This window comes from Eumetopias jubatus, unplaced genomic scaffold (genome assembly GCF_037043125.1).
Source record: "Eumetopias jubatus isolate StellerSeaLion01/CBP00866 unplaced genomic scaffold, mEumJub1_p1.0 scaffold_4, whole genome shotgun sequence".
Taxonomy (NCBI): Eukaryota; Metazoa; Chordata; class Mammalia; order Carnivora; family Otariidae; genus Eumetopias; species Eumetopias jubatus.
The window spans coordinates 85450484-85475385 of NW_028274810.1; the positions used below are offsets into that span (position 1 = coordinate 85450484).

The 24902-nt window shown below is 36.8% G+C and overlaps 1 protein-coding gene across 10 annotated transcripts in view; it reads right to left on the reverse strand.

Moving 5' to 3' along the window:
* The window catches only part of EPB41 (erythrocyte membrane protein band 4.1), a 192633-nt gene that overhangs the window by 106165 nt on the left and 61566 nt on the right, over positions 1-24902 (reverse strand). For 7 of the 10 annotated variants that reach the window (XM_028113676.2, XM_028113679.2, XM_088022524.1 and 4 more), the window contains exon 2: positions 371-848. In XM_028113676.2, the coding sequence (XP_027969477.1) occupies positions 371-848 (478 nt within the window). The remainder of the gene's footprint in view (positions 1-370; positions 849-24902) is intronic. The other 3 variants (XM_028113684.2, XM_028113680.2, XM_088022525.1) reach the window with 1 other exon arrangement.

A 24902-nucleotide genomic window follows, 5' to 3' on the forward strand; every position in this document is an offset into this window, starting at 1 on the left:
ATAATTCCAACAAAATGAACTTTAAACCACCTAACTTTTCCCTCTCATTAAAAATCTTAGACTTATTCTATTATCACAGCTAACTGATACATAGCCTGAATAAACTTATTTGATAAATACTTTTCTTTCATTTTGTTTTCTTTGATTTATAAAATGTAAATATAAATGTATAGAGTGTATCTTTTAAAAAGTCAAGTTTCCATTGACTATATTAATTTCTTTACAACAGAAAGTCCAAAGTTTCATGTTACTTATTCTTATCAAAAGTCAACTGGTTAGTAAGAAATAACACCAAATGTTATTAAGTGAAAAATAAACTGTATAACTTGTCTTCATTACACACACCTCCCACACATTCGCACATCCTTACCTGTGTTTCTGCACTGCTTAATGAATGTAGATCCAAGGATGGGTCTGTTTTGAGTTCAGGTTCAGGAGCTGCAATTGGGGCTTTTAAAATGATCTCTTCCTCAAGACTGGTTCCAAATTCTATCTCTTTCTGACCTCCTTCACATTTCTCTTTAGCTGACTCTACGTCTTTGCCTTCTTCCTCAGAAACCTGCGACTTTGGCCTTTTGAGAAATGAGGAGAACAGCCGTGACAGGCCCCTATTTTCTGATGTCCGCTCCTTGTTCCTGGTTAAGTCTTCATGTGTAGGAGTATCTCCATTAGATGTTTTCAGCTTCTGCTCACACTGATTATCTCCCTCAGCTGCCTCTTGAGAAGCCTCTTCCAGCTGAGTTTCTTGTTGGCCTGAATTTGTGGCTCCCTCACCTTCTTCCTTCTGTTGTTGGTGCTGTGAATTTTCAGCTTCAGCCACTAAACTCTTCTCTGTTGTCATGATGTTGCTATTAAAAAGATAGAAAAGGGGAGCTCTTATAATCAAAACCAATTACTGTAGGCAAAACCCTAAATCATGTCAAGTGTGCCAAAATTAATATATTTGGGTATTTAATCACCAACAGACAGTACTCCAGTCCATTAAGCATGAGACTTTCCATTAAAATACAAAAATATCTCACCTATACATCCTGAATAAATTGTTAATGCTTTGACTTGCTAAATATATGCACATGGAGAAATTACCTTACCCCTGAGGCCAACTTAGTGAAATGCATATTTCAAATTCAATGCACTGAACTGTATATAGCAAATACCATTTTATCCTTCCTGAAAAAGATCGTATTTGTATACTATGCTTTGAGGGTATCAATCTAATAAAGGTCCAAAGTTTGCAGGAATTATCCTTTGCAAATGTCTCTATACTGCAAGAAATGAGATTAAAAGGTCCCCAACTCTTTATTGTTCTTTTTCTTTATATTTCTTAGAATGCATAGTCTTCTCCATTAAGAACAGCAAATGCAGAATTCTGATCACTTATCAGACAACAATGACAAGTATATGATTAAAATAATCACCAAAAAATCCTTAAATTTTCATGTTATAATACTAAATTACAGTCTTTTGCAGAAATATCCTCCTTTAAGTTCCTTAAGACCTTTTTTCCTTCTGAAAAATATGATTTTCAATGCTTGGCATTTTTAAATGTAGACAGTGAAGTTATTACAATAGAGAAAAATAGAAAAATAAAGAAACAAAATACAGAAGACAGATTTAGGGGTGCCTGGGTGGCTCATTAGGTTAAGCATCTGCCTTTGGCTCAGGACCCTGATGCCAGAATCCTGGGATCAAGCCCCGCATTGGGCTCCCTGCTCAGCGGGGAGTCTGCTTCTCTCTCTCCTCCCAGCTTGTTCTCTCTCTTGCTATCTCTCTCTCTCTCAGATAAATAAATAAAATCTTAAAAAGAAAATAAAATTTAGAGAAGACAGATTTAGAAAGCAAATGCTGAGAGCAAAAGAGAAAAGAAGGCAGGCTATAGAGCTTGTATATTTCAAAATTGTATTCAAAATCCCAGTATTATTAGGTCTCACAATCATTGCCAAAGAACATTGTCACATCTAGTTTACTAAAGAATAACCAGGGGCGCCTGGGTGGCTCAGTTGGTTAAGCATCTGACCTCAGCTCAGATCATGATCTCAGGGTCCTAGGATGGAGCCCCAAGTTGGGCTCTGTGCTCAGCACGGAGTCTGCTTGTCCCTCTCCCTCTGCTCCTCCCCCTGCTCATGCTCTCTCTCTCTCTCTCTCTCTCTCTCTCTAAAATAAATAAATAAAATCTTTAAAAAAAAATAACCAACACACAAGAAACTTTTGTCACACCAGAAAATAAAGTTGACTATTGATGATCTCACACTTTGATTCACTGCTATACTTAGAAGCACTCCACTCAAAAAGTAGCATTTACATTGTCTTCACATCTGCTTCACACTATTTAGATGAAGTAATTTTATTTGAATGTTCACAATCCAAATTAATGAACCAAATTTAGCTCATTCCCTTCTCAGGCTCTTTGCACTTGCTGTTCTCTCTACCTATGATGTATTTCTCCTGGCAACTATTTTAAGCAATAAAAATATTAAAATATTTTAAGCTTTAATAAAAAATTTGCCAAAGCACATTTTCTATTCTCATTTACTAAGTCAAAAATTACTCTGTGCTAATAAAATATGCAATTCAGTCTTTATAAACATTACTTAAAATATTACTGACCAATCTACATTCTAATTTGTTACCCTTGAGTGAGGTACACTTGTACTTAAATAAAAGAAATAAAATTGTCATCAGTTCCTCCTCATATTAGGAGTAGCCAACTGACTTTTCCAAAAGTGTTTTTCTTTAATCTCTAAGTAATCAAACAATCAGAAAGAAAACTCGGATATCAAACTACTATTTATTCTAGAAGAGTAATAATTTTATTTGAGAGCATCAGTTTACTTCATACTTCCTTTGCAAAAATAAAGAGAAGACAGGATGAGAATTTAGCATTATTTTCCATGGCTTTCAGATATGACTTTATCATTCACCCTATGGAAAATGAACCAAACCACTTCTGTATTAAAATCTTCCCATACAGCAGACTTTGCAGCAAGGTCTCTCATAAAAACCTATTTTTAAAAATTACAAATCTTTTGTGAAAATTTTAGCAGATTATGAAAACCACTTAAGCTTCACTTCTAACAGTCTTTTACTTGCATATTTCTGTAAATGAAGAGTATTTACTTACTCCTGTGTTTTATAATTTTTTCACAGAATTTTAAAAATAGAAAAGCTTGTCTAAGGATATTTCTATAATTGCTTTCACATGAAAGGGAGTCTCTTAAGAAAGTAGCTGAATGAGTAAAAGTACTCAATTGTTTAAAACACACACACACACACACACACACACAGATGGTAACCATCCATATGCTATATATGTACTTGTTAAATTTTAATGTGCATTGAATCACCTAGCAATCCTGATTCTGATTCAGCAAGTCTGGAATGGAGCCTGAGATTCTGCATTTCTAACAAGCTCCCAGATATTGCCAATGCTGTTGGCCCAATGACCACTCTTTGAGTAGCAAAGCATAAAAAAACACTATTACTTTTGGAACATACTCAAAATGCCTAAGAAATAAAGATGGCAAAATGCTACTTTTAAAAAGAATATGAACAGTGAAAAATACCTGATACAATAAATGCTCAACAAACGCCTGCTGAGTTAATGAATGAAGCAAAGAATGCAACATGTTAAACGTAGAAGCTGAACCATTAACATTTTTCAGAATTCTTTTTGCTGCTTAATCAAAAGGTAACTGAAAATGTTAACTATAGAGCTATGGCAATTCCAAATTGTCCAAGTAGTCATGACACTTGCCCAGAATCAATGTTCCTGGTATCTCCACTGGTATGATCTCTTTGACACATTTAGGAATAAATGATCAAGGCATATGAATAAAGTGATTCAATAAGTTTATACCTCATGCTACATTCACCACAAAGTGTAGCTATCATCTGTTCTAATACATCGCCATTACAATATCATTGACTGTATCCCTTATGCTGTGTCTTTTAATCCTGTGACTTATTTATTCCATAACTGGAATCCTGTATCTCCCACTCCCCTTCACCCATTCTGCCCAACCCTCTAACCTCCTCCCCTCTGGCAACCATTAGTTTTTCTCTGTATTTATAGGTCGATTCTGCTTTTTGTTTGTTTATTCATTCATTGTTGTTTTGTTATTGTTTTAGATCCCACTTATGAGTGAAATCATATGGTATTTGTCTTTCTCAGTCTGACTTATTTCACTTAGAATAATACCCTCTAAGTCCACCCATGTTATCTCAAATGGCACAAGCTCATCCTTTTTTATGGCTGGGTAATATTCCATTATAGATATTTACCACATCTTCCTTATCCATTTCTCTATTGATGGACATTTAGGTTGTTTCCATATCCTGGTTATTGTAAATAATGGTGCAATAAACATAGGGGTGCATGTATCTTTTCAAATTAGTATTTTCATTTCCTTTGGGTCAACACTAAATAGCGGAATTATTATATAACATTATATGTCAACTATACTCAAATTTTAAAAAATTAGCTACCAAGACATTATCAAATCACCATATTTTAACTCTCTGCATAGCACTTATTGTCTAAAATTACCTTGCTTATTTTCTTTTTTCTCTGTTTTGAATTGTCTGCCCTCCATAATAGAATGTATAACACAAGAGGGCAGTGTCTCTGTTTTATTTGGCAGAAACTCACAAATACGTAGAAATGTCTGATAAATATTAAGTTGCTCAACAAATATTTTTAAATTAAAAAAAGACATGAATAACAATTGAGAGAATAACATCTATCAGTGCAAAACTGACACATTTTGCCGCATAACTGGACATATGTAAAAAACTGAATGTAAGTAAAGAACGGATTAGAGCGCAGTATAAGGAACAGACATACAAGTAGAAGGGCAAAAGAATTCTATTGGAAGGAACATACTGAAGCCAGCTTTAGGTAATATCATATATTAAATGCAGGAAAACAATCAGGGAATCAGACAATGTAGTTAGTATTCAGCAGAGATGCTACAATTCAGAGTATACAAAGAAAAATAAAAATAAATTATTAAGGAAAGCTTTTATGCATGTTCTTTCCAGCCATGCACTCATGGGTACCAACACTATTAGTAAGCGCCACAAAAGCAAAGGGGAATGGGAGTAGCCAGAATATTAAATGCAAACAATAAACCAGGCAAGTATTTCCAGTTAGCTCTGAGGCTGATCAGAATTAAACAAAAACGAACAGAAAGAAAATATCCTATGGACCCTTTACTAAAAGCTCAAACTCACCCTGACAAATCTGTTACACCTGCAGCCAAGTTCTTTCTGTTACAAATAATAAGATGGGTAACCAGAGGAAAAGATACAAAGAAACCAAGGAGCAAACAGGATAAATGCTCTACAAACAGGCCCTTCCTGTTTGCAGTAAATGATATTCCTTTCATTCTGGATACAAAATCCAAAAGGAGGTTATCTATTTACTTGATGTCAGAAAGAGGTCTTTTGATTAAAAAATAATAATAATAAGCACTTTAGACAAAGCAATGAGTTCCAATTCCATCTCAATCCTTATCTTCCAAGCCCTTGGAATTACACCCCATCTGGTACAAAACAAGATACACTTGTTTTAACAGTGTGCATCTGTTGACTTGAGGCAAATCAGATCTTTAAAAATCTGATACTGAGCAGATCTGTGAGGGCCAGACAGTATTTCTCATCTTTTTTATACTTCTCTCTAACATTAGTACAGTCGGTACTCCATTAATGCTTCTTGGGTAGAAAACTTTGAAAAAACAACTATAGTTTGGTACCACTAAGGAAATTCTTTATGATCACCATTTATGGATGAAGGGTAATGATTTAGGTATCAGTAACACTCTTCAAATTAGCTCTGTGAACATCTATCAAGGTTTACTGAGTGCTAATCATGTACAAGGTTTGGGTTTAGCAACTGAAAGGAACCCAAGAAGAATAATACACAATTCTTAGGGAGACAAGACATACAGGTATCCCCCGCTTTTCAAAAGTTCAAGTTATGCCACTTCACTTATTTAAAAAAGACCTACATTAGTACAGATCTTCCTTCACTTATGATGCAGTTATGTCCTGATAAGCCCATAGTGAATTAAAAATATTGTTAAGTTGAGAGTGCACTTGTTTTTTCAAGGAGGCTCCACAGAACAAACAGAACATCATTGTTTAGCCTACCTTACATGTCCTCAGAACACTTACATTAGCCTACAGTTAGGCAACATCATCTAAGACAAAGCCTACTGCATTATACAGTGTTGAATGTCTCATGTAATTTATTTAATACTGTACTAAAAGTGAAAAACTGGTTGCAGAATGGTTTTAAGGGTATTGGTTGTTTACCCTTATGCTTGCACGGCTGACTGTGAACTGTGGCTGCTTCTCACTATCACAAGAAAAGTATGGTAGTACATATCACCAGCCCAGGAAAATATCAAAATTCAAAATTCAAAGCATAGTTTCTACTGAATGCATAATAGCTTTTGCACTATTGTAAAGTCAGAGAAATCGTAAATCAAGCCATCATAAACTGGGGACCATCTATGCCTATTTTCACTAACTGAAAGAAGTCTGAAGAGGATTTGCACTTTTACGAAAAAACTGAGAAGCAAAAATGGCATTCAACATTTGTGGGTTTTTTCCTTTTTTTTTTCAGAAGGTAGGCCATTAATTTTTTTTTTCAAGTAGCCTAGCGTGGAGCGCAGTGTGGGGCTTAAACTCACAATCCTGAGATCAAGACCTGAGCTGAGATCAAGAGTCAGATGCTTAACCACCTGAGGCACCCAGGCGCCCCCGCATCTGTTTGGCAGTAAGCCATTACAGAGGTGGCACACACCCTGAGCAGCGATAGGGTGGCACCACCAAGCTGCTTCCCAGGAACTACACTCAGCATCTCAGCATCCAGTCACCATAGCTTTGAACTGTGTCTATGAGTATCTGTGCTTTGTCTTGACTTATTTTTGTGCATATTAGCAAGATGTGTCCTAAGATATCAGAAAAGCTTTAAGAGTGGTTATTTTTTTGGGTCTGGGAACAATAAAAAAATTTTCCATATAAATGAACGGTAATTGCTTCTTTGTTTTTCACCATTTTGGCTTACAAAAAGGACAGGAATACTCTACTTTCAGATAGCAGGGGCAACCTATATATATAAATAACTAAAACACCAGACAGTACCTGGTGCTTAATCAGACAAGGCCTCGAGAGTAGAACCAATTAAGCATTAAAAAGTATAAAGAACTTTTTTTTTTAAAGATTTATTTGAGAGAAAGAGGAGGGGCACAAGCAGGGGGCAGGGGCAGAGGAAGAGGGAGAAGCAGGCTCCCTGCTCAGCAAGAAGCCCAACTCAGGGCTCTATCCCAGGACCCCGGGATCATGACCTGAGCCGAAGGCAGATGCTTAACCCACTGAGCCACCCAGGCGCCCCTAAAGTAAGAACTTTCAATAGGAGTGATCACAAAAGGCCATGTGGAAAAGGTGGTTTGGTTTTGTTTTTTCCATGCTTAGCATGGAGCCCAACACAGGGCTCGAACTCATGACTATGAGATCAAGACCTGAGCTGAGGTCAAGAGTCAGACATTTAACCAACTGAGCCACCCAGGCACCACAGAAAAGGTGGTTTTTAAGTTATGCTTTGAAGGGTGAGTATAAGATATCAATGGAAAGAAACCTGAAGTGCAAAGGGCAAATGGAATTGCAGACAAGAGAACTGGCATGACTAAGAATACTGTAACTATTCAGGAACTAGTAAGTAGTCCCTACTGGTTGGAATAGGGCTACAAAAGGAAAGTAGAAGGAAGTAAGGTTAGAATAGAGTTACCATTGAAAATTAATTCCAGGGCGACTGGGTGGCTCAGTTGGTTAAGTGACTGCCTTAGGTCATGACCTCAGCTCAGGTCATGATCCTGGAGTCCCAAGAGGAGTCCGCATCGGGCTCCCTGCTCAGCAGGGAGCCTGCTTCTCCCTCTGACCCTCCCCCCTCTCATGCTCTCTCTCTCTCTCAAATAAATAAAATCTTTTTTTAAAATTTTTTAAAAAAGAAAATTAATTCTAATAGAAATAATAGTAGATAACATTTACTGAGTAGCTACTAAATACCACCCACTATCCTACATACCTTACCATGTTATCTTACAACTACTCTATAAGGTAGGTGTTTTCATTTCCCATATAAATAAACAGGTTCTGGGAGGTTTAAAAATTTGCCTCAGATCATAGACCCAAGCCATGCTTTAATAAAACTATTAATACACAACAGGGTAGTGATTCTATTGTAAAATCCCAGAATAGTATCTGTTTTCTACAACTTGGTACTGCAGATGCTTCTACCTCACTGTTCTCTGCTAAAGAAGCCTCTGTTAATGTACAAGCTATTCAATCTGGCCAAGACCACCTCCATTCTCGCCAGTTTCCTGTCCCCCACTCATGTACATATTTCTCTTTCCATAGAGTGTATGTGAAGAGGGAATGGGGAGAAACTGAAAGAAAAGAAAAGAAGACAGATCATGAAAGACGTGAATAACATGTTTAATAGTTCAGACTTTAGGGGCACCTGGGTGGCTCAGTTGGTTAAGTGTCTGCTTTGGGCTCAGGTCATGATCTCAGGGTCCTGGCATTGGTCCCACCTCAAACCCCCCACCCCAATGCCCCTGCAAAGGTCCCTGCATCGGGGCTCCGCCCTCAGCAGGGAGTCTGCTTCTCCCTCTCCCTCTGCCCCTTCCCACCGCTTTCTCTCTCTCTGTCAAATAAGAAAATAAAATCTTTAAAAAAAAAAATAGTTCAGACTTTATCCTGAAGGCAGTGGAGGTTTTTAAGCAGGGAAGTAGGTAAACAAAGTAGAGGAGAGGCTAGAGGCAGAGAGAAACTCAACACATGATTGGGTAAATTCAGGTTATCAAGGAAAAAATTCACAATGGGGATCCCTAGGGAAGCTGAAACCAATACGGGGCAGAGAAACTTGAAAAGCCTTGAAAAGCCTTGCAACCAAAGCTTAAGAACTACCGTCCCCCTTAGTTTTTCTAGCTGATTTCATTAGTATGCTTCTCATTAACCCAGGCAGTCTCCTGTCTCAGTCTGAGGCATTTTTATAACACACCTTCCTTGACCCACTCTGATAAAAGAGATATAGCAATAGAACCAAAACAGAAGAGAAAGAGAGGTGGCTATCTCATGAGCATCTCAATACAACCTGTCCAAAATTAAACTTTTTTTTAAGATTTTATTTACTTATTTGACAGAGAGAGAGAGAGAGAGCACAAGCAGGGGGAGCAGCAGAGGGAGAAGGAGAAGCAGACTCCTGGGCTCAATCCCAGGACCCTGGGATCATGACCTGAGCTGAAGGCAGACGCTTAACCGACTGAGCCACCCAGGTGCCCCCCCAAAATTAAACCCTTGATTCTCTTTTTCCTATCTCCAGTAAAGAGCCTACCTACCTACCATCTAGTAGCTCAAACCAGAAACCAAAGCACCATCCTTGTGTCAGCCTTGTACATTTCCCTTCTCAGTTCAATCCATCCATTATTCTGTAGAGTCTACCTCCAAAGTGTATTTAGAATCGGTCCGTTTTTCTCCTTCTATACTGCTACCATGTTTGTGCAAGGTTCCTTCACTTCTCACCTGAATTATAGTCCCCTGAATCTCAATGACCTCACTTTGTTCCACTTTCCTCCTGTCCTCTATATTCTAGTCACACTAGCCAAGTGCTTTCCTGACTTAAGACATCTGTGCATGCAATTTTCTTAGACTGGAAGACACCCTACCCCCTGCAAAAAGTCTGGTGCCTTCTTATAGTTCAAGTTTCAGCTTAAATAATTCCTCCTCAAAACAACCTTCACTGACTGCTCTAATATCTACAAAGTGTCCCCATAAGTCCCTTCTCCAGTTCTCTAACCCAGAACCTACTTGTTTCCTTCACAGACTCTCTCAATGGATAAGAACATACTGGACATTTACTGTTTAATGTCTGTCTTCCCCACTCCACCATGCCAACTACACTGTTAATACCCATGACAACAGGGCTGTTTTCTCTTCCACAGTATACCTAGTACCTAGCACAGAACTTGTGCAACCCAGCACAGAACTTAGTACTTAGCATAGCATTTGTGCTACCTAGCAGAGAACTTCACACTTAGCATAGAATTTGTGCTACCTAGCACAGAACACTGTAGGCACTCAACTTTTGTTCAGTAAATGAATAAACATAAGGAAAAAAGAATAACTTAGGTTTAACCATATATTATGCATATACAGGATGGAGGTTATCCAATTTGACAATAGTTCATAAGACAAGGATATTAAGGTCTTGATTGAATGTGCTCCAACAGAGATAAAATTCTAAAAATAGCTAATAATCTTTAGCTGCATTTCTAGATTTACAGTGACCAGAGTACTCATTTAACTCAACATATATTTTCTGAAAACATTATAAGGTTCTGGGCAATATGGTAAGTTGTGGAGCTACAACAGTGAGCGAGACAAACACAGTTGCTGACATCCTGAGCATCACTCTCCATGCAGAATACCATGAAAAGTAACAATCCCTCACTTATCACTATTTATATGACATCTTCAACCTTACCTTCAAATCTGGACAGTTTATTTTTTAAAACCAGAATCTTTCTGAAGAAAAGATAGAAGATAATGATGAAATCTGAAATCATGTCATCAGATAAATAATTGAAAGATATTGGAATGGTTGGGAAGCCTGGCTGGCTCAGTCGGTAGAGCACATGATTCTTGATCTTGGGGTCATGAGTTCAAGTCCCACACTGGGCACAGAGTTTAGTTAAAAATATATATATACTGGGATGCTTAACCTAGATAAAGAGAATAGGAAGCAGGGAAGTGATTATTGCTCTCATGAATTTCAAGAGCTGCCAAATTCTATGTTATTTCTAATGGCAGAATTCAGATTAATCTTTGCAAATTACAAAGTTTTCATCTCAACAAAGTAAAAGGAATAAATTCCTAATAATTAGAGATATCAATAATTAAATGAGCTGCTTAGGAGTAGTGAGCCTATGATCATTGGAAATATTCCATGAGAAGATGAATGACCATCAATTATGGATGCCAGAGAAAAGGTTCTTCCATCAAGCGGGTGCTTACATTAACTGACCTCTAAGGTTCCACCCAATGCTAAGATTTTACAGATAGGAAGGAAGGTAAGGAAGAAAATAAAAGGGACATTAGAATAGTGATGTAACTGTGTTATTTTTAAAAGGCTATATTATAAAGTCAGAGTAATGATTTGGGTTAGAAGGGGAAAAAACAGAAAAATAAAGGATAAATGGCCTGTTTGCTTCTCTAATCAGACAACAGAATCCAGTGGCATTCTTGTTGATTAAAAGAAATAATGTTCAAGTATTAAAGTTTCAAAAAATATGCAGAAAATAGTTTCCCAATAAAAATTAATCCCTTCAAGACCACAGGAAAGTATCTTTCCTTGATAACTCGTTTAAGTATACTAATTACTAGAAAAATAAGAATAACCACCTATGTGGCTTTCAGATAAAAATGGTAATTTAAAATACACAAAAAGTTTCTTTGTGATTCTCCCTCCATCTTCCTGAAATTATTTTGACCTTAAACTACTCCTTATGTAGACTTTTAAAGAATTCTTGCCATAATGAGTGAGTCAGAAATGTCACTCAGCATGAACATGCTCTTTTCAACAACTTAATTTTTAATTTAAGACATTTCTGTGATGACTAACACCATTGAATCAACTCATTCAAAGACATTTCCAAATAAACAAATTTACTCATCTCCTTCCAAGAAGACCAAAGAAATGTTCTTCACTTCTCCATAGACTTCAAGCTCATACTTAGATGATGTCTAGACACATTCTCAAAGTATACCACCTGGGCTCTCCCAGAAGGATACACTACCTCCATGATTACTGGGCATCACTGGAACTGGTTCTTTTCCAAAGAACTGAGTTTTACTTCCTTTGGGTGTCAAAATGTGTCAGGCTAGCCATTCTGTATGGAAATCTTTATAAGTGGATGTGCTTCCTTGTTTCATCTAAATAACCTACAGAACATAATTAAATCTTTCCTGATTTAGTCATCATCATGAGCCTCAATTACTATGCAGTGCTAATGTCCTCAAGGGCTACTAAAGTCTGTGGGGACAGTGAGCTCTGCCATAAGAATACGTGAGCATTGTGGTTTTTTATTTTTTGTATCTCTCTTTCATAAGTTTTCCTATTCATTTATTTGCAGAATTAACCCAGATTTCCAGGTGGCCTACCAACAAGTAGCTTCCAACATCTCTTCTTCTAATCTGCTATTCACTAATCTACCACTGACTAGGAAAGTAAAGATCCAAGTGTATTAAATCATGTCTAAAATAAGAATAAGTGCTAAGGAAGAATAAGACATTAGTCTTAACTTCAACACATGTATCTTATGAAACATATTTTGGCCCTTCAAGTACCATATAAGCCTACTATGAGGTTCCCATTATACTGTGACTAGTAAGTAGAGGCTGTGAATAAACTACACCAATATAAAGACCACTGTCTGTCTTTATAAGTAGAGACCAAAAGTCTTTAATGCTGTTATTTACATAAGGTGTTATATTCATATAAACTCTTCTGGAAAACCAAAAACAAAGTAATGGTTTAGTTTGAAAGTATAACGAAAAGGAAGAACTTCTTTTTTTTTTTTTAAAGATTTTATTTATTTATTCATGACAGGCAGAGAGAGAGAGAGAAGCAGAGGGAGAAGCAGGCTCCCAAGGAGCAGGGAGCCCGATGCGGGACTCGATCCCAGGACCCTGGGATCATGACCTGAGCCGAAGGCAGACGCTTAACCATCTGAGCCACCCAGGCCAAAGCTCAAAAATCTCAATGTAAATGCAAACAAAACTTGAAAATTTCTAGCTGCAAAGTGGTTTTACCTAAGACTTATGGAACTTTTCTTACACTCTGATTGTCATTTTATCATCTTAGAGCCAATCCAAACTAGCAATACTTAACTAATTTCTAAACTCAAGAAATTCTCTAAGATTTATTATATGAGTAAAATTTCACTTTGACCCAAAGACTACAGTAAATTAACTGAACATCAAATATCATCTGATTAGTATGCAAGTATGAATCAGAAACTTGCATTGGATCACGGCTTGTTTTAGCAAACATTCTAAGATTGGAACAGATGCTATGGTCTCCCACCATGGATCATGTGAAAAATATACTACAGACTACCAGAAGGTAAAATGCTTCTTCACACAGTTTTAACACTGGCACAGAGACAAGATTTAATAACAGTGGTGTATTTCAGGGAGGTGGGAGGATGGATGGGTGAAATAGGTGATGGGGATTAAGGAGTGCACTTGTTGTGATGAGCAGCGGGTGATGTATGAAAGTGTTGAATCACTATTTTGTACACTGAAACTAATATTACACTGTATGTTAACCAACTGGAATCTAAATAAAAACTTAAAATTTTTTAATTAAAAATAAATATTCTACAGCTGTAAATCTGAGGAGGTTATGATTTGTTATCCAATGAAGAATGAATGTCTTCAATCTAAACAACATACAGAAGTACAAGTTTTCATAACAACAAATAAAAATCCAATAAACTCCTTCATCTTTAAAATAATAATAATAATGGTAGAGTATTTCAGATAACCTACTATTTGCTAAAAGAATTCAATTAAAGTATTGACTAAGCTTGATGACATTTCTCTCTCTCAAAAGAGAAGAGCCCTATTATTGTGTACCTAATTCTGCGCAATAAATTTGTTGGTAACATGATATCTGGAAACTTGGCAGAAAATAGCAATTTCATAAAGTTTTTTTTTAAAGATTTATTTATTTATTTGAGAGAGAGAGAGAGAGAATGCAGGGGGGCAGAGGCAGAGGGAGAGAGAATCTTAAGCAGACTCTGCACTGAGCATGGAGACCATCTCGGGGCTCGATCTCACAACCCTGAGATCATAACCTGAGCCAAAACCAAGAGTTGGATGCTTGACTGACTGTGCCACCAGGCACCCTTCACAAAGTTTTTATACTGAGAAAAGAGGTAGGTCAGTCAAATGTATAAGCTTATTATAAACAAATTTTAAAACATATGAAAGAAAAAGCATGATGACATGGCCAAAGATTCTACAAAAATACAGAACTTTTAAGGACAAGGCAATTCTAGAAAGTGAAGTTTATTCACTATAGTTCACAGATATAATTAAGGGCCAGGTTCTTTTCTAGGCCCTGGGGATATGGCAGTGAAACTTTCTTTATACAATTAGAATTTTTTGAAAAACATAAAGTATTAAAGATACAGTCATGAACAGCATGGAGATTACAGGAATATATGTACAATAATGAAGTTTTTAAAAGTAGCATTGCAAAGGAATACTTATAAAAATAATGGTCCAAAGGTCAAGGCCACTAAAGGATAGAGCTTTAAGAAAAAGAAAAGAGGGCCCCTGGGTGGCTCAGTTGGTTAAGCGACTGCCTTTGGCTCAGGTCATGATCCTGGAGTCCCCGGATCGAGTCCCACATCGGGCTCCCTGCTCAGCGGGGAGTCTGCTTCTCCCTCTGACCCTCTTCCCTCTCGTGCTCTCTATCTCTCATTCTCTCTCTCTCAAATAAATAAATAAAAAAAATCTTTTAAAAAATTTAAAAAAAGAAAAAAAAAGAAAAAGAAAAGAAAAAGCAGAAAACCTAAAAATGGCAAGAAAGGGTGAAAAGGAAGGAGAAAGAAAGGAAAGTCAAATTGAAACTATAGCTTGAAAAAAAGAAACTGAATAGTGTTGACATATGTCAGGGACAAAATTACCTATGTTATTTAAAACCTAAACAATATAAAAGAAGAACTTACCATCAAAGACAGTTTATGCTAGTATAAGTAACCTTATACATTAAAATGTGTTTTGTTCTCCAGTCCTAGAAAAGTTGTATTACTTTTTTTTTTTTTAAAGATTTTATTTATTTGACAGAGAGAGATAGCGAGAGCAGGAACACAAGCAGGGGGAGTGGGAGAGGGAGAAGCAGGCTTCCCGCGGAGCAGGGAGCCCGATGTGGGACTCGATCCCAGGACCCTGGGATCATGACCTGAGCCGAAGGCAGACGCTTAATGACTGAGCCACCCAGGCGCCCTAAGTTCAGAAGTAACTTGCAAATTTAATCTCAGATTCATTAATATACCATGGGTCCGTACCAAATCTGCAGCTGTATGATTGGATCATAATTCAAAACTATCTCAAGATGGAGAGACCAAAACCAACAAAGTGGCATTTTAAAGAAATGTAAGGTTTCTGTATTGAGGTTTGAAAAATAATTACAAAGAAAAAAAAGTGGAAATAAATGTTCATCGATCAGAGAACCGATGAATAAAATAACTGTCAATTAACAGGATGAAAACTACAGCAGTGAAAATGACCTAGAACTACACATATCAACATAGATGAATCTCACGTTTGATGAAAAAAACAGACTGAAGTATTACATACTTCATGTAATACTGTTTATATAAAATGGAAAAGAAGCAATACAATTATATATATATAATTAGAAACAGGAATACTAACTAGACTTAGACTCTAATTAGACTTAGAAATACATATATAATGAAAGTATAAAGAAATGTATAATCTCAAAATTTAGAATAGTGGTTACCTCCAGAGACAGTGAGGGAAATGAGATTGGAGAGGTACCAGAAGGACTCTCTGCTATATCAGTAATGTTCAGTTTTGTAAATTGGGTAATGTTTATCTTTTTCTGTTCCTTAAATATTTTACAATTTTAAAGAATTACATAATTATATTATGAGGAAGACTTAACTTGGTAACATCATTTTTCAAAGATTCATGTGAGCCAAAACTGCAATGTGGTTTCTAAAAAGATTAACATAATCTTAACAGAAGTGTGGTATCCAGATTATAGGAAATAACTGAGCCACTATATTCTTTCTAGTTAACCACAGAACACTGTTTCATTCTGAGCACTACACTTTAAGCAGGACATTAACAAAACAGTATATTCAATGACTAGAATGATAGGAGTCTAGAGACCATGATCTCAGATAATCCACCAAAGGAAATGAGGACAGAAGGATAGTTAAGACTAAAGGGAGAAACCATATAGTTGTCTAAACATAAAAGCAAGAATAAGATGAATGGATAAAATGTGGAATATACATATGCAATGGAACATATTCAGCCTTAAAAAAGAATGAAATTCTGATACGTACTACAACATGGATAAATCTTAAAAACATTATGCTAAGTGAAAGCATTATGCTAAGGCAGACACCAAAGGACAGATATTGTATGATCCCACTTATGAGGTACCTAGGATAGTCAAATTCCTAGAGGCAGCAAATAGAGTAGTAGTGATTCATAGTGGGACAGGGGGCTGGGAGAAGGGGAGAATAGGGAGTTATTGTTCATTGGGTAGAGTTTCAGTTTGGGGTGATAAGAAAGTTCTGGAGATGGATCGTGGTAATGGTTGCATAACAATGTCAATATACTTAATGTACTGAACACTTAACATGGTTAAGACAGTAAATATTATGTTGCGCATATGTTACCACAATTTTTTTAAGAAAAGGAAAAAGTAAGTTTTCTCTGACATTCCAAATCCTTGTTAAGTATCCCTCCTATTACCCCTATAGTTCTGGTATTTTCGTATTTATTACATTGTACTATATTGTAATTGCTTGCTTAAAATGTTCCACAAAAGGTGCCTGGGTGGCTCAGTCGTTAAGCGTCTGCCTTTGGCTAAGGTCATGATCCCAGGGTCCTGGGATGGAGCCCCACATCGGGCTCCCTGCTCCATGGGAAGCCTGCTTCTCCCTCTCCCACTCCCCCTGCTTGTGTTCCCTCTCTCACTGTGTCTCTCTCGTCAAATAAATAAAATCTTTAAAATAAACAAATAAAAATAAAATGTTCCACAAAGGCAGCAACTCTGTCTTATTAATCTTCACATCCTTTGCATTTATCACAATGGTTGACACTCAAGTATTTGATGAATAAATAAAAACATTTTCTAGATACTTTAGGGGATACAAAAATGAATAAAGTCCTACCTTCAATAAGCTTACAATTCAGTATAGAAATATATTCTTTGTTTTCTGACTTGGTAACCTAGTGTTAAAATGGCTATCCCTTCATTCTAATTTGGTATCGTTGTTAAAATCATGTAAATCTACAACTGAAAAAGCCTTTAACTATCAACTATCTAATTCGTTCAAATATGAAGTCACTAAGAGAAGATAAGTAAAGTTGTTTACCTAAAATCACTCAGCTAATAGTGACCTTAATAACCAATAACTTAAGAACTATTAATTTAGCTCATAACTAAGCCAGCAATGGTAGGAACACAAGCCTTACGACCCTCAGGCCATCGCTATTCCCATTACAACATCATAAAGCCTTATCCCTACGGACCAAATCAAAATTCCATTGGAACGGGGGTTAAGAGTGCACAAGACAGAGTTAAGGAAGATGAGTCTCCTTTTAGCTATATGTGATCTCAAGCTAATACCAAATGCCCTAAAAGATGCTTCTAATTCAAAAGCCATAGTCTATCCAAATGAAATGGGAAATCCTAGCCATAGGTCCCATCCTTTTAAATGTCCCACTAATCCAATCCTCCAAGCACCATCCAATTATTATTACAGCCAAGTTGGGCTGTCAAGTACACCATATGTAACAATTGTCCTCTGCAACTTATCCTGCTGAACTGAAAGCTTTTAATACATATTTGTCTGTATTTGAAAGGAAAATTGCGAGTGGGTGTACATATCTGTAATAAGATATTTATAACACTCTAGTCTAACATCCTGACAGTTGGCATCATATAAATCAGCTCTAATCCTAAGAACTTAGAATCCTGGAAACTTAAGCCTTTGCCATGAAGCATGCATACATATGCATGTGCATAAACACACACACAACCGACCGGTATTTCAACCTGATCTCCAATCTCCCTTCCCAATGAGGCAATATGTGGGAACCTGGCAACACAAAAAAGCTGAAGATATAAAAATTCACTCTAACAATGGGTGTTCAAATTACTGGAACTTGGGGTGCCTGGGTGGCTCAGTTGGTTGGCGTCTGCATTCGATTCAGGTCACAATCCCAGGGTCCTGGGATGGAGCCCACATCAGGCTCCCTGCTCAGCTGGGAGCCTGCTTCTCCCTCTCTCTTTGCCTGCAGCTCCCCCTGCTTGTGCTCTCTCTCTCTCTCTCTCTCTGTGTGTCAAATAAATAAAATCTTTAAAAAATAATAATAAAAACAAAATTACTGGAACATGCTTTCTTCCAAGTAACTTACAGGACTCCATAAGGATTCCCCATCACAGAACTATAGGAACTATGTAAATGACTTCCACAGAATCTTTATAGGTCTAAAATACAAGAGTAAGTTAGAAAAATCCACTCTGAGTTCTTTGAATTATATCCCTTAGTCATGAGGGGTTTCATTTGAAATGGTTATATCCTCCATTTATCAACTCCCAGTGTATTCATTATATTGCCCAGACACAATTTTCCACACCAATGTCTCCAAATCAGTTTGTATAAATAGAAAGAGATGACTTAATCCTTGTTCTAGAAATACATAATAAGTCCATACTTCCTACGTCATGGGATATGGGTGAAATAGAAATTATCGAGTTTATTTCTAAAGACGTAAATCTATCGCCCTGAGTCCAACACTGAAACACAACTAGGAAATAAAACATGACCCCACATTTTAGCATGTCTAAAAATACCCTGTTCCTTTTAGGAGAGGGGCAAAAAAATGTCTTCATTCCTTTTTTCTCTATATCTTTTAAATACAATTCTTCCTGCAGATACTGTTTTTGAACACAGTATCATGAAATCCCAGACCAACATAATGACCTATTTATCTAGTAGCCATCATGAGGGAGGAATATAAGTTACAATGCTGCTTATATTAAAAATATGAGAAAACAGTTTTCAAGTATAGAAATCAGCAGTGGAAACAATATATAATGTGGTATGAGAAAGATATACTTGAAAACAAAGGACCTGAAGTTGTCTATAAATGTAATTCAACCATCTGCACTCATTGTGCAGATAAAGATCACATACTATAAAAATCAAGTTCAAATCATTTTTAAATTGTTTATAAACAGAAACGAAAGCATTTGTTTAAAATAACAATTTTCCTACAGTAACAGGAACAGCTCTTTAAGGAAGTAGAATAGCTAAACAATTTTTATACCAAATATCCATTATACCTTCAATTTATAGCAAGATGAGGGAGGAGCAATTCTCCAAAAACATTACTCCTTCGGTGAAGGAAAAAAAAGCTTTGAGTTAAAAAATCTCAATTTTTTTCATGATCATAAGTAAAAAGCTTTATTTTTGTTTATATTACATAAAGATTATAGACTCTTAACATGGAAAGGACTTTAGTAAGTTACCGACTCTAACTTTTCATTCAGTGCAGGAACCCTTTCTGACCTATTGCTAACCAGAGGCATGCAATCTAGCTCTCATTTAAACACTTCTTTTTTTCTTCTTTTATTTATTTATTTGAGAGAGAGCAGGGGGAGGGGCTGAGGGAGAGGGAGAAACAGACTCCCCTCTGAGCAGGGAGCTGGTTGCGGGGCTCAATCCTAGGACCCTGGGATCATGACCTGAGCAGAAGGCAGAAGCTTAACCAGCTGAGCCATCCAGGTGCCCCTCATTTAAGCACTTCTGATGGCAGGGACGCTGACTTTACATATTCCACTGTTAGGTAATTCGCTCTAGAAAGATCTTCTCTTACATTGAACCCAGATCTGCCTCTCTATAATATGCACACATTAGTCCTAATTTGAGCCACTAGATCATCCAAAATAAGCCTACTTCTGATTCCATTCCAGTTTTTCAAATCTTTGAAGACAGTATTAGTTTGAACCAGATGAAATTATCAATATTCAACTTTTTTTACCTTAAAAAAAAAACAGCAATTTCATATAATTCAACCCAATATATTGTTTTTTACCCCTCGTACTGCTCCCCTCTGCTTGGTCTTCTCTTTCTAAGGCCAAATATCCCCAGATCCTTAAACTATTCCTCATATCTATATCTGAGGATATTTAGTTCCTCATTATCCTGGCCAACTTCCTCCAAACAGTTTCCAGAGTATCAGTATCTTTCTTTCAAATGTGGTACTCAGAACTACACGTTTTTCTAAATGACTGAAATCAGAAAAGTTCTAATATGAATCCTATTTTATAACCTGCTGCTGAACTGAAAATTGAACAGCAAACTCTCAAAAGGAGCTAAAATTTATTTTTAATTTTATTATAATAAAATCTGTGGGGTTTTTGTTTTTTTTTTTAATTTTTATTAAGTAGGAATCCTACTTAATAAAAATTAAAAAAAAAAAAAAACACAAAAAACTCAGGACCCTGAGATCAAGAGTTGGATACTCTACCAACCGAGCCACCCAGGCACCCCTCTCCTCACTGCTCTTTAAACATGCTGACCACATTCTATCTGGGCCTTCAAATCTTGCTGCTTCCTCTGCCTGGAAAGCACTTCCCAGATAGCCACAAGGCTTACTCCCTTTGGGTCTTTACTCATATATCACTTTCTCAGTGAGGTTTTCCTCAACCACCCTACCTAAAATTAGAGCCCCCACTGCACTTCTTTTCTTTTTCCTTTCCTGCTTTAGTTTTCTCTGTAGCACTTATTACTCTTTAGTGACATACTGTATAGTTTTTGCTTATTTTGTTTACTGTCTCTTTACCGCACCAGAATGTAAGCTCCTTTGGAATAAAGGATATTACCTGTTTTGTTCATTGCTACATCCCTAGTACTTACAAGACTGCACCAATAAATATCAGTTGAACAAATAAATGAGCAAATAAATGAAAGAAACTGATCTTGATACCCACAAAGGCCAAAAACTATTTTCCTCATGATAAAAGATGTACATGAGTCATTTGGTGAAGGGTAAACAAATAAACAGACTCCAGACATATTCAAGAGGAATACAAAAGGCTTATTTACATATCCAAGGTACTCAAATACTTCAGATGTGGAGAGGATGACTCCTTCTTTCAGAATAAATTGATGATGGGCAATAATATCAGAAACTTTATATTACTCTTCTAAAGATTTTTTTTTAACTTACACAGTAAATACTAATTTTTTTAAAGATTTATTTATTTGAGACCGGGGGGTGGGGGAAGGAGAGAGAATCCTCAAACAGACTTCCCACTGGGCGCAGAGCCCATGCAGGGCTTGATCTTATGACTCCAAGATCATGACCTTGAGATCATAACCTGAGCCAAAACCAAGAGTTGATGTTTAACTGTGTCACCCAGGCACCCCACAGTAAATACTATTTTAAAGAAAACATTCACTCACAGAAGAATGCTTTTGCAATTTTTTTTTAAGATTTTATTTATCCGAGAGAGTACAAGCAGAGGGAGCAGCAGAGGGAGACGGAGAAGCGGGCTCCCTGATGTGGGGCTCAATCCCAGCACCCTGGGACCATGACCCGAGCTGAAGGAAGATGCTCAACCTACTGAGCCACCCAGGCACCCCTGCTTTTGCAATTTAATTATAAAACAATTAGTTAAATTATTGTGTTGCCTACCAGCAAAGGAAATTAAAATGCCAAGACCTTGAAACTGCTCAAGTCTATTCCAAATATTTTCTTGTGTAGTCCAGATAGTCTCTAAAAAAGGTAACACTAAAAGGAAATCAGAGTAATGAGCATCAACGCCAAGTGGCAATGATCTCGGATTCCCAAAGGGTATATAGCTCTGGGTCAGCTCCCAGGAGTCTGAGTCCAGACAGAAGCTGGCGTAGTCATTACTACTTAACCTCTAGGTCATTCTTCATTTATATGCATTCTGGAAAAAATGAGGTTTTGTTTCACTGCTGCCTAGAGGTATCCAGAAACGTCATTAACTCATTTTGTATCTCTGCATCTGATTCATTCATCCTCTTTCTCTTTGATACAGGTTCCATCTGACCAACACCTATTCTCTTAAGTAATGTTACCCTGTAAGAAACCCTATCAGGAAGTAACTTTCCCAAAAAATTCTTAAAAAGTTATTATAAAATACTTTCCTGGATTATTTAGGTTCTATGGAAAATTTTAAACAATGTAATAAAATTCTCATTGAAGGCCAATGAGAATTACAGTATCAAAAAAAGATTTTTTCCATATTTAAACAACTACATATTTTTCTTTTTCTTTTTTCTCCTTTGAGGAAAAATAAAATTAAAGTTTTACCATAATTACAAGTAATATTTTAAAAATTCACTAATTCAAGTAAACCTATGCACTAATTCAATAAACATTTACTGAACATATCCTAATATTCTAGGCACCATGCTGAGAGCCAAGATGTGACTTCTACCCTCAAAGCATACACAGTCTATTAAAAATACAGGCAAAAGCAAGCTATAATGTAGTAATATATGCAGAAAGCAAGCAGAGTGCAGAGAAAAAAGCATCGAAACCAACCATCAGGAAAGTCCCTTTAGACACAACCTGAGCTAAGTTGTAATAACATAGGCTCCATGCCCAATGTAGGGCTTGAACTCACAACCCTGAGATCAAGAGTAGCATACTCTACTGACTGAGCCAGCCAGGCACCCCAAGAGTGAGCTTAGATGAAGGAAAGAGCATAATCACCTGGATAAGCAGTAAAAGCATATGAACAGCTGAATGGGAAATGACAAGCAGTTCCCTATAGTTAGAGTATAAAATATAGGATGACAGAAAATGATAAAGGATGAGACAGGTTTGGGACTAGGTAGAGGCAGATTAAGGAAGACCTTCCTTTCCAACATTCAAAAATTTATACCTTACCCTCTGTAAAATAGGGAGCCATTAAAAGATTTTAAATATGGTACTGCCACAGTAAAATCTGCTTTTAAGAGAATTTTCTTTGGTGAGTGAGTATAAGAGATGGGAGAATATGGAAACAAAGAGACTAGTGGGAAGCTCTCGTAACAGGCCTGATGAAAGACCACTGGAGCCTGAACCAGAGTTGTTGAGACTGAAAAAAAGGATTGGATTAAAAAACTGAGAGGAGGGGCACCAGGGTGGCTCAGTCGGTTGAGCGTCTGCCTTCAGCTCAGGTCATGATCCCAGGGTCCTGGGATTGAGCACCACATTGGACTCCCTGCTCAGTGGGGAGCCTACTTCTCCCTCTCCTCCCCACTTGTACTCTCTCTCACTCTGTCTCTCTCTCAAAAAAATAAAATCTTAAAAAAAAAAAAAAAAAACTACTGAGGAAAGACAGTATAACAGAGTAGACTGCAATGCCAGTTTCAGGACAAGAAAAACCACTTACTAGATAGGACCTTTGGCAAGTTCCTTAACTTTTCTAAGCCTCAGTTTCCCCTTCTGTAAAATCTTCCCTATTTCCAAGGGTTTTGAAGGATAAAATGAGAAATGTAAATCACTTAGGTCAGTAATTGGCACTTGATAAATACTCATTTTATGGCAGCAATTATTATTCATAAGATAAAGTGGCGAGGCCCTAGTGATTGAATCGAAGTCATGAGAGAAAAATCAGGATTGACAGGCAGGTTTTTACTAAAGTGATAAATGGATAAGTGCAAATGTAAAAGAAGAAATAGGTTTAAAATGGAAGGTGATTATTTTGGTTTTTGACATGTCAAGGAGTCTACAGGATACCCAAAATAGTTTAAATGTGCTAGCATTTAAATTCTGAGTTTTCAAAAGCAATGCTGAGTGTAAACACAACAGGTTTACATAACCCTGTACGTGTAAACTCATCTAACCAGGGTTATAATAAAGCATCAGAGAATGTTAAACCTCAACCAGAACTCATAAATCATCTAGTTGAGTGGTTCTTCATCTTTTTGTTGTCATGAACCATCCAAGAATCCGATGAAAGCTATAGACCTTCTCCTCAGAAATCTTCAAAAACAAAATTTTGCAACAATGGTTTGAAAACCCCCTGGATCCATCCCCCCACTCAAGAGGCACTAAGATCTAATTAGGCTGAGTTACTGCTAATTAGAAGCAAAGCCAAAATCAAAACCCAGGCTCTCAATTCATGTTTTTTCTCCACTATTACCAGCAACTTGAAATGATTCTTTCAAATTTATATTTAGTCATTCACAAAAGGTGAAAATCACACACACACACACACACACACACACACACACACACACACACACACGGGATTCAGACTACTGAGGGCAGCTCTAAGACATCATCAGGCTTTCTTGATCCAGTGGCATTTCCTAAAAGTCAACTGTGTCCCATTTATGTAAACAGAATTGGCATTCAAAATAAGTAGAAGCATAGGTTTTAAGGTCTTTTCATTTCTTTGTTTTTGGTTTTTCTTTTTTTCAAAGGTTTTGTTTATTTGTCAGAGAGAGAGAGAGACGGAAAGAGCACAAGCAGGGGGAGGGGCAGAGGGAGAAGCAGGCTCCCCACAGAGCAAGGAGCCAGACACGGGACTCGATCCCAGGACCCTAGGACCACAACCAAGCTGAAGGCAGACACCCAACCGAGCTACCCAGTGTCCTGGTTTTTCTCTTTTTCAAAAATAAAAAGGTACTTTAGTTTTTAAAAACTTTCCTTCCTAATGGGAACTGGTTTCTTTAAATAGAAAGAATGTTATTACAATTTAATTCAATAAATGCTATTGTCACCTACTACCTACAAGGCCCTAAAGATGCAAATATACCTAAGAATCCCAAGGTAATCTATTAAAAGTAAAACAAACAAATGCCTAAAAGTTTAAGCAAAGGAATAGAGAACACCTCTGTGCCAACACTCATTTAAAATGCCTAATTAGGGACAATCTTTTTTTAAAAAATGTATCAAATCCTAACAAGGAAACTAAAAATACAAAATTCTTAGAAGAAAACATAGGTATAAATATTCATGACCTTGGATTAGGCAAGGGTTTCTCAGATAAGACACCTAAAGCACAAGCAACCAAGGAGAAAATA